At 57.4% G+C, this 10,539-nt stretch overlaps 1 protein-coding gene across 1 annotated transcript; it reads left to right on the forward strand.

Annotated features, from left to right (window-relative positions):
• The first annotated feature begins 781 nt into the window (after window positions 1-781).
• CDC37 (cell division cycle 37, HSP90 cochaperone) lies at window positions 782-9,724 on the forward strand. Its single transcript, XM_012790653.2, has 8 exons — window positions 782-1,215; window positions 5,780-6,055; window positions 6,408-6,516; window positions 6,620-6,735; window positions 6,820-6,942; window positions 7,530-7,712; window positions 7,813-7,884; window positions 9,154-9,724. Exons 1-8 carry the CDS (start codon window positions 1,114-1,116, stop codon window positions 9,301-9,303), a joined length of 1,131 nt encoding a protein of 376 aa, XP_012646107.1. The 5' UTR covers window positions 782-1,113; the 3' UTR covers window positions 9,304-9,724.
• Window positions 9,725-10,539: the final 815 nt, after the last annotated feature.

The raw sequence follows: 10,539 nt of genomic DNA on the forward strand, positions 1-10,539 counted from the left end.
AGCTCCTCCCACCCAGCCTGCCCCCCGCGGGGCACCCTTTAATCTGAGATAATCCCAGCCTTAGGCTGCAACGTGGCCTTTTATCCCTGTATCAAAGCGAGTATTGGGATGTATGTAAGAGTGCGATCGGGGTCCCCTGGGCTCAGAGTAATGGAGTCCTTAGAGCCCCAGCCCAGGAAGGGAGCCCCAGACAAACCGGGAGGGGCTATGAGTGGCCTCAGACTGGGACGACCAGGAAAGCCCCCTTCCGCCCCTCCCGGCTCCGCGGGCCGGGAGCACTGACCACTGGCTAGACTTCAGCGACACCCAGCGGCCGTGCGCGGAGACGCCGCCGAGGGGCGCCCGAGACCTGTGAGGGGGTGCGGTGATTCCAGAGTGGGTGTGTGCGCGCAAGTCCTAGCTGCGGGTGGCAGGAGGTGGAGGCGGGGTGGTCCGAGGCGGGGAAACACCAGCTCCCCGGCTCGGCCATGATCGCCCCATACCTTCAACCCCCATCACAGGCAGGGCCATTCTGCTACCCACTGAGACCCACCCAGGGCAGGGCCACACTGCCCCTCACACTTAGACCCTCCCAGGGTCTAAGGGCCACGGCCACGGTCCCCTCGGAATGGGAAGGTCCCTCCGAACAGCCACTCCTCCCCAGCGCAGGGTTGGGTCCCCCTTCTCTAGGGGAAGGGGGCAGGCCTTCTCGCCGAGGCCCTGCCCCTTGCAGACGTCACTGCGGCGTGGCTAAGGGGACAATCCTCTTCCTCAGCCTCGTCATCTGTCCTCCAGCTGCAGCCGCAGACACCCACCGGGGAGCGGCGGGAGATGAGGGGGGCTCATGGTCGGGGCGCCCACCTATATGGCCTCCACGATGCCCAGCGGGGCCCCCGCGCCCGATAGCGCGGGGCCTGGGCGGGAACTCCGCGGGCTCGGAACACGTGCGCAGGGCCCTTTAAGGCGCGCTAGGTCTCCAGCGCCGCTGCGGCGGTTACTAGGGATGTGACGTCACGCGCGAGGGGCGTACGCGGCCGGGCGGAAGCGGAAGGGGCGGAGCTCCGCGGACAGAGTCTTCAGCACTGCCGCCACCGCCGCCACCGGAGCCCGAACGGGCTGGGCCGCCGAGGCAAGATGGTGGACTACAGCGTGTGGGACCACATCGAGGTGTCTGACGATGAGGACGAGACGCACCCCAACATCGACACGGCCAGCCTCTTCCGCTGGCGGCACCAGGTAGAGCGTGCGCGCCCATCCCCTTCCCCCCACCCTGCCGGACCCCGATTCAGTGTTCTGAGCCCGAATACTGCCCAGGGACCTCGGTGCTCACACCTGGGATTCTCACCCCACAGTCTGGACTTTCCGGTCCCTCGATTCAACTCCGGGACCCCAGTACCGATGGGACCTTGCGTCCCTGCCCGCGATCTCTGGCCAACCCCCCACTTATTTTTCTGTGTGGGACTCTATGTTCACTCCTTGGGCTTCCTCATGGTCTAGACTCCCGAGACGAGCCTTGGAGGGTCCCCCTAATCTTGTCTGGAACCTTCTATTTACACTCAGAACTTCAGCTCAGAGTGTGTACTCCAAATCCTGCTGGATGATCCCTCATCCTGTTCGGGTATCCACTTCTGATTTGGGATCTCCCATTGCTCCTTCTCCAAACCCTATAGAGTGGGCCCCCAATACTTTAGCTCTATTTTGAGATCTGCTTCCTGGGGTTTTGACCCAGAATTTCCATTCGGATCCAGACACCCCCCTCCTTTTGGAAACAGAGCAAGGAACTTTGTCCTCCCCTGAGATTCCTGTTCCTGGCCTGGGAGCCCTACCCACTACCAGGACCCCTTTTATGGAGTGTAGACCCATGCCCCACCAACACCCTCAATCCCACCTATAGCCTGGGTTCCCCTCCAGATCCAACCACCAGCTCCACCCCAATGGATCCTCCAATTCTGGCTTCTCTCTTTTGACTGCACCTTCTGTAGTCTCTCTTACTCCAGGAAACCCTGCCCATGTGGCTTCTGGCGCAGCCAGAGCTCCTGCTCCTACTTAGTATTGCAGAACCTGTCACCGCCCATCCCCAGGGCTGACTTCCTGTATGAATCTCTGCCAGCATGGGAAACTCCCTCACCCAACCCCAGGACCCCAAACCCACCCCACCTTACTTCTGTCCCCAGCCTGATCTGCTACTCTTTCACATCCAAATTGTCCCTGCCTCCATCCCAGGGTCCTTCCTCGTATGATTCCAAATTGACTACCCCATCTTTCATCTTTCTGCCCACAATAGAGCCCTGAAATCCAGACCTCAGAACCCCAAGTTGGGTGATCCATCTCCTACCACTGCTTGGTGCTCACTGGCCAGTAGGGTGGCTCCAAGACCCAATAGTCTAGTCTCCTGTTCCCCTAAATCAGAGTGCCTGCACCCACATACCTGTGCTTATTATACTCTCAAACTCAGGGCATATACCTCTCAGTACCTTCTGGCTAGGAATTCCTCACCCCAGCCTCCCATAGGGTAACTCCCAATCATTTATCCCGAAACTCCTAGAAGGGCCCTTCCCTATCCTTTGGCATTAGTCCCTATATTTGGTTCCCAGTCCCCACCTCCAAACCTATTCCTTAAAGCTGCAGTCTCCTGGGTAGTGTACCTGCCAGGCAAGCCACTGGAGTGTGGGAAGAAAGTTCTAGCACTTCTATTTCTTGCCGTGTGTAACATTTTATCATGGAATATTTAAGACCTCTGCAAAGCTCCAAAGACTATTCTTGGGAGCACCTATTTCTGTCACGTAAAGAGGTTAATCTTTACTACTGTGTGTGGAGGGAGAGTAGTTCAGTCCTGCTGGGTAGGAGGATTTTCCTCTGCCACTGCGGAGCCTGCCTGCCACGCCCTCCTCCCTGCTGGTACAGAACCTTTCCTGTCCTGCCACTGAGAGCCCTGTGGCTGTAGTGCAGTGGAGGGGAGGCAGGGGGCCTCAGCGTCTCCAGCACAAGCAAGCTTGGGTTCTAATCCCAGCTGTAGAATAATCCAGCCCACCTCCATGAGACCCTTGTAAGAATGAAATGAAACTAGGTCCATAAAAACTTGGGCCAGGGCTATGGGGTAAACCTTTTGGAAAAGGAGGGAGATTAGTAAAAAAGAGCCCTGGCATCTTGGTTGTAAAACACAAACCTGACCACATGGATTCAAATCCTGGTTCCTTGGCTTGGTGGCTTATACCTGTAAACTCAGTGCTTTGGGAGGCCAAGGTGGGAAATCACTTGAGCCCAGGAGTTTGAGACCAGCCTGGGCAACCTAGCGGGACCCCATCTCTCTAAAAAAAAAATGCCTGGGCATGGTGACACACACCTGTAGTCCCAGTTACTCCAGAGGCTGCAACAGGAGGATCATCACTTGAGCCTAGGAGTTCAAGGCTGCAGTGAGCTGTGATCATGCCACGGCGTTCCAGCCTAGGCGACAGAGCAAGACCTTGTCTCTTTAGAAAAAAAAAAAATCTCTGCGCCTTCTGTGTCATTCACATGCTGCATGGCTTCTAGCTAGTCTGTATGATTGCTCTCTGTGCCTCAGTTTCCCCACCTGAGAATCTGAATAATATTCACTGCATAAGGTCATTGTGAGGGTTACCTTATTTGATGTCTTGATGCTCTTGGGGCGGTAACTACTATTGTCATCCTTATTTAGGCAATTCTTGCTCATGGTTTTAAAAAAAATTCCAAAAGTTCCAGAAGGGGACAAGCAAGTCTCTGTTCCCAGCCCCAGTTCCCTGACCCTCTTGTCCAGAGACGGCTGCCGTCAGTGGTTTCTTGCGGCTCCTTCCAATGAACTGTATGACATTGAGATTCTGTGAGCCTCGGTTTCCCTGGTGGTAAGGCAGGGGCACAGTGACACCTGCAGGCCCTGCTTGCTGCGGTGGCTTCTGCCCCGTCCTGCCTGCCACTTGAGGAGTAAGGCCCAGGCCAGGCAACCCCGCTAGTTCCAGGAGGCTTCTTTTAGCTCCAGCTTCCCTGGCGGCTGCTCAGAGGACACTGGGGAGAGCAGTGGCCACCAACAGAGGCCAGCAGGGTGGTGGGGGAGACTCCAGTGTGACACAGGCCCATGATGGAGAAAGGGAGGTGGCAGAGGCCACAGCTACTTTTCATACCTATCCATGAGGCATGGGCCACCTCAAACCCTTATCCATTTGGGGGAAACTGAGGCTCAGGATTGGCTGTGTCAGTCCTGTCAGGTATTAGAATAGGAGCCAGATCTCTCCGAGATTCTCACTGGTGGGTTAGACTCTGTGACAGAACTCGGGGACACAGCCTTAAATAAGGCACGGGAGCGAGTCAGCAGAACACTCTGATGGCAGTGATAAGGACGATGACGGTGACAGCATGACTTGCTTACAGAGTGCTGTGTTGGAAGCGTTTTCCACAGAGTTACTCATTCGGTCCTCACAGCAACCCTGTGAGGACCTGTTTCATGCAGGGGAAAACCAAGGCCAGGAGAGGTTTAGGTGACGTGTGGGAAGTCACGTCGGAGCAAAAGCGGAGCTGAGTGCTTTGACCACATGGTAACAGCCACTCCCAATTATGGAGCATTTATTCCGAGCCAGAAACCAAGCTAAGCACTTGAAGAACATTTACTTGTTTAAGCCCCAGAACAGTCCCCAGAGAGAGAGAGACTGTGCCCTTGCACACACGGTAATGACAGTGGGCAGCACAGGATTGATGTTCCCTGAGTGCCCAGCGTGGCCCTTGACTTTTTACTTTAATGCTGTCCTTTGTTTCTCCCAGTACAAGTTTGTGAAGTTGGTGCCATTGTCTGTGTTTGACAGATGAGGAAACCGAGGTTCTGAGAGGTTGAGGGATAGCCTTGGGACATCCAACCCAAGGTCTGGCGCCCAGAGGCCATCCTCTAGCACCTCATCACACAGTCTGATGGTCCTTGGTGGTCAGTGGCACCTTGGGCCAGAGCACTTGGGAGCAAAAGCAGGGGGAGGAACCCCAAGTGCAGAGGCTGAGTGGCAGAGAGAGCCAGCGTCTGTGTGGGACCTCCAGTAGGTGTCAGGAATCCCATCTGAACCCACCACTCCAAGGTGGGGTGGCAGGGAGGGCCAGGGTGTCAGGTGGTCAGATATACAGGTGTCAAAGACCTCTCTGGTGGCCTCCAAGCTTAGATCAGAGGGACAGTGATTGAAGGTAGCAGCTCTGGACAGAGCAGGCTCCACAGGGAGCCAGATGATATGACATGAAGGAGGAGCCAAATGGGGGTTGGGGACAGAGGGGACCGAGCAATCATTAGGGGTCCAGGTGGGGGTCTAGTGAGAGGGGCAGTGAAGGGGGCACTAGGAGTCTGAAGAGACAGGGCGCCATCGTGGCGCTTGGGGCGCAGCGGAAGAAGAGATGCCTGGGGAGCGGCATCGGGGTAGGGGTGGGCAAGAGGCAGGTGAACACCAAGCTGGGGGCTCAGACAGCTGAGGGGGGCCTGGCAGTGATCCTGGAGCAAGGCCAGGGGAGGAACGAAGTGAAGAAGCATCTAGAAGTGAAAACTCTCAGGACTTGGTGAGAGTGGGAAGGGACACGGAGCCTTTGCTGAGGGAAGGCACAGCGGAGACCTGGTTTTGCGGGGGAGAGATGGCTGCTTTGAGGACTTGGGCTCTGATGTGCACGGGCACCTGTAGGGGTGAGGGTGGGAGCTGGGAGGCCAGGGCATGGAGGTGGGCGCAGACATTTCCTGGGGATATCTCCATTGCAGCGGCCAGGTGTGGGGCAGGGGACAGGCCTTTTCCCCGAGTGACAGGCCGCTGGCCGCCCCTGCCCGCAGGCCCGGGTGGAGCGCATGGAGCAGTTCCAGAAGGAGAAGGAGGAACTGGACAGGGGCTGCCGCGAGTGCAAGCGCAAGGTGGCCGATTGCCAGCGCAAGCTGAAGGAGCTGGAGGTGGCCGAGGGCGGCAAGGCGGAGCTGGAGCGGCTGCAGGCCGAGGCGCAGCAGCTGCGCAAGGAGGAGCGGAGCTGGGAGCAGAAGCTGGAGGAGATGCGCAAGAAGGAGAAGAGCATGCCCTGGAACGTGGACACGCTCAGCAAAGATGGCTTCAGCAAGGTGGGCGGGGCGGCCACTGCGCACGCATGCGCAGCCAGCGCCACGTGGGGGCGAGGGCCCGGCAAGTCAAGTTAGACGGTGGGAGGAGGGCAGGGGCCACGGGGTACAGGGGTGGAGGAAGGATGGAGGGAGCGGGGACAGGTTTGGGGGGCCGAGCGGATGAAACACCCCACCGGTCCCCCCTCTGATCTGCCCCAAGGCCCATGCCCACGCTCCCGCCTCCTTGATGCTCATGGCTTCGTCACCACCTCCGCCGTGGATGGGATGGGCGCTGCGGCCACGGCCGGCCCGGCCGCGCTCCAGGCGCCCCGCAGCCTTGCCCCAGCCCACTCCCCTTCTCACCCTACCACAGAGCATGGTTAACATCAAGCCCGAGAAGGCGGAGGAGGACTCGGAGGAGGTGAGGGAGCAGAAACACAAGACGTTCGTGGAAAAGTACGAGAAACAGATCAAGCACTTTGGTGAGTTAGGCGTGGGGCCCCCGGGAGGGTGAGCGGGGCCGAGGTGGGGGCTGGCCCTTTGCCTTGAGGGCCTTTGCCGCATCTTGCCAGCACCCCCCCACAGGCATGCTCCGCCGCTGGGACGACAGTCAGAAGTACCTGTCAGACAACGTCCACCTGGTGTGCGAGGAGACAGCCAATTACTTGGTCATCTGGTGCATTGACCTAGAGGTGGAGGAGGTGAGTGGAGCCTGCCCCAGGGCTAGGGAGAGGCACTACCCTGAGACCGCCACTTGGTGACACCACGCCTGTTCTCCCTGGCAGAAATGTGCACTCATGGAGCAGGTGGCCCACCAGACCATCGTCATGCAGTTCATCATTGAGCTGGCCAAGAGTCTGAAGGTGGACCCCAGGGCCTGCTTCCGGCAGTTCTTCACAAAGATTAAGGTAGGCCCCTTCCTCCGGGAACCAGCCCGTGGTCCTTGGGGAGGCAGACAGGTGTCCGCTTGTACTGGGTTCACGGCAAAAGAGGGCAGGGCCTGGGAGGGGGTGAGAAGTAGGCAGATCCCAGCGAAATTTTAAGAGAGTGCAACAGGATCTGCTGATTGGAGTAAGTGTGGATTTGGGGTCAGGGATAGAGTTACAGAAGCCTCCACATTTGTTTGTTTGTTATTGCAGCATTCAGAGGCACAGGTCTTACCCTTCGGGGAGACCAAAGGCGGGGCAAGCTAGAGGGATAGTTAGGAGCTGGGATGTGGCTGTGTGGAGTTAGAGGCGTCCACGTGAGGACGTTGAGGACGTGGGTGTCACAGGTCTGTGGTGGAAGGGGCCGCACAGGCAGGTGGTCATTGTTGTATAGGCAGATGAGGTCCTGGTCGGGGGAGGCCTAGACAGAGGGAAGAAGAGGCCCAAGCCTTGGGGTGCCCGTCACGTAGTTCAAGACCAGACTTGGGGCTCTGAGGACCTGCAGCTGCAGGGTCCTGGCCAAGCCCCAGGCCAGGGCCAGTGAGCACTGCCTGTCCCTGTCCCTGCAGACGGCTGACCGCCAGTACATGGAGGGCTTTAACGATGAGCTGGAAGCCTTCAAGGAGCGGGTGCGGGACCGGGCCAAGCTGCGCATCGAGAAGGCCATGAAGGAGTACGAGGAGGAAGAGCGCAAGAAGCGGCTGGGCCCCGGGGGCCTGGACCCCGTCGAGGTCTACGAGTCCCTCCCTGAGGTGCGGCTCCCCAGCCCAGGCAGGCGGCAGGCGGGCAGTGAGTGGGACACCCGGGGTCACAAGGACCCACGGCCTGACCCCAGCTCCTCTGCACCCCCAGGAACTCCAGAAGTGCTTCGATGTGAAGGATGTACAGATGCTGCAAGATGCCATCAGCAAAATGGACCCCACCGTGAGTAACCAACCAAGTCCCAGGCCCTTGGGAACAAGCCACGTGTCCCCTGGCCTCCTTCCCTGAATCCAAAGCAGGCTGGTGAAAATGTCTCTCCTGGGCTTCTCCAAGGAGTAAGGGGGTTGTGTCACCGTGCCACACGCTCACTTACGTTTATTGAGCACCTACTATGTGCCTAGTGTCCAGTGATGGATGCGGAGCTTCCAGCGCATGGCCCTCAGGACTTAGGATGGCTGTCACTGTGGGCCATTTATGAGCCCAGCCTCAGTTTCCTTATCCAGACCAGCATTTCTCTGTTGATAGCAACTCGCAAAATACTTGGGGAAGGTGCTGAGCACGTGGCAGGTTCTGGTAAACATTGGCTGGTAATGTTATTAGGTGTGTCAGAAGCGCCAGTAGATAAGGACTTCAAGTCTCAGCGGGCCTTGATTTGATCCCATCTCCTGCCACTTGGCACACTGGTTGGCCACACTGGCTTCCTGATCTGTAAAATGGATCTGATTTTTCTAGGACCTGATTTCTAGAAACTTCCATGGGGATAAAAATCTAGACCAGGGTCTGCAAACTACAATAAATAAAGTTTTATTGGGCTAGGCACAGTGGCTCACACCTGTAATCCCAGCACTTTGGTAGGCTGAGGTCGGAGGATCACTTGAGGCCAGGAGTTTGAGAGCAGCATGGGCAACATAGCGAGACCCCATGTCTACAAAAAATCTTAAAATTAGCATGGTAGCATGCACCTGTAGTCCCAGCTACTTGGGAGGCTGAGGCAAGAGGATTGCTTGAGCCCAGGAGTTTGAGGCTGCAGTGAGCTATGATCACGCCTCTGCACTCCAGCCTGGGGGACAGAATGACCCTGTCTCAAAATCCATATATATAAAGTTTTATTGGCACACAGCAGTCGCGTTCCCTTGTTTTCATATATTGTCTACAACTGATTTTTTTCTACAATGGCAGGATGGAGTCGTGACAGAGACCATATGGCCTGCAGAGCCAAAAATACTTCCCATCTGGCCCATTACTAAAAAAGTTTGTTGGCCTTTTTTCTAGATTACACTATTTAAATTTAAAGCAAAATTTAAAGTTCCATTCCTCAGCTGCACCGGCCCCATTCGAAGGGCCCAGTAGCCACATGTGGCTGCTGGCTGCTGTCATGTCGGCCAGCCGTGACCTAGAATAAGCAGGAAGCAGGCCTGAGGATGCGCAGGGGACAGGCGGGCCACACGGCAGTGGCAGCTCAGCCTCATCTACTCACCCTTCTCCCCACAGGACGCAAAGTACCACATGCAGCGCTGCATCGACTCTGGCCTCTGGGTCCCCAACTCAAAGTCCAGCGAGGCCAAGGAGGGGGAGGATGCAGGCCCCGGGGACCCACTGCTGGAAGCCAAGCCAGGCGATGACAAAGATATCAGCGCGTGAACCGCCCCAGCTGCCACCTGTCTGCCTGCAGGCCCCTGCGCGCCCCTTTTCAGAAGACGAAAATAGATACCATCTCCCCAGCTCCTGGCTTCCTCCGGTTTCACTGCTCCCCCCAGTTCAGGGGGCCCTCCCTGTGCCCACACCACTGCCCTGCTCCCCAGCACTCATCCGAGTCTTTGGAGTCTTTGCTTCGAGTCAGGGGGCTTCACTGCCTGCAGTCCCCCCCACATCAGCATTATGCCAAAGGCCCCTCGGGGTCCAGGGAGGGGCAGAGACTGGTCCACCAGGTGGGGGGCGAGGGTCCCTATCCGAGGGGCTTGCTCCAGTCACTGGGCTCTGTTTTCACTGTTCATCTGCTGTCTGAGTCTTCTATTTGGTAAGCAGCAGTGGTCTTCCAATAAAGGATTTCAGATGCTCACCAGCCCTGCTGCTGTTGTTGGCACTTCCTGGCTCCTCACCTTGCACATGCTGTTCCACTGCCTGGAACAGTCTTCCACCAGAGGCCTTCTGGGCAAAAGCCTTCAACCTTCAGTTCTCACCCACCCACACCCCCGCCCCAGCCATAATTCCTGCCCCAGCCTCCTCCCTGCTCCCCCCAACACAGTCCCCAACAGGTGGCCACCCAGTCTGGCCCCTTGCTCAGAAGCCTTGCTGGGCTCCCCTCCCTGCCACTCCCCAGTCTCCCCAGGACCTGCCTGTTTCCTCTCTGCCCTCTTTTTTGTTTTGAGACAGAGTCTCACTTTGTTGCCCAGGCTAGAGTGAGTGCCGTGGCGTCAGCCTAGCTCACAGCAACCTCAAACTCCTGGGCTCACGCGATCCTCCTGCCTCAGCCTCCCGAGTAGCTGGGACTACAGGCATGCGCCACCATGCCTGGCTAATTTTTTCTATATATATTAGTTGGCCAATTAATTTCTCTCTATTTAGAGTAGAGATGGGGTCTCGCTCTTGCTCAGGCTGGTTTCGAACTCCTGACCTCGAGCAGTCCACCCACCTGGGCCTCCCAGACTCTCTGCCCTCTTGTCCCTGCTCCTTCCTTGCTGATCCTTGAACACTGGAGGTTTCCCCTCGGCAGTGTGGCCCACTATTGCAGTGTGGCCCTATACGCAAGAGTAACAAGCTAGTGCCTTCCTCCCAGGCCTGTAGCACGAGGAGTAAGTGAGATAACTGCTTCAGGCAAAGACAGCACCTGACTTACGTGCACAAAATGTGCACCTCAGCCTGGCATGGTGGCTTGTG

Source organism: Microcebus murinus, chromosome 27, assembly GCF_040939455.1.
Source record: "Microcebus murinus isolate Inina chromosome 27, M.murinus_Inina_mat1.0, whole genome shotgun sequence".
In the NCBI taxonomy this organism is placed as follows: Eukaryota; Metazoa; Chordata; class Mammalia; order Primates; family Cheirogaleidae; genus Microcebus; species Microcebus murinus.

Coding starts and splice junctions, on each gene's coding strand:
- CDC37 (XM_012790653.2), top strand. CDS start 1,114: ATGGTGGACTACAGCGTGTGGGACCACATCGAGGTGTCTGACGATGAG. Junction 6,056..6,407: donor GCAAAGATGGCTTCAGCAAG/GTGGGCGGGGCG, acceptor ACCCTACCACAG/AGCATGGTTAACATCAAGCC. Junction 6,517..6,619: donor GAAACAGATCAAGCACTTTG/GTGAGTTAGGCG, acceptor ACCCCCCCACAG/GCATGCTCCGCCGCTGGGAC.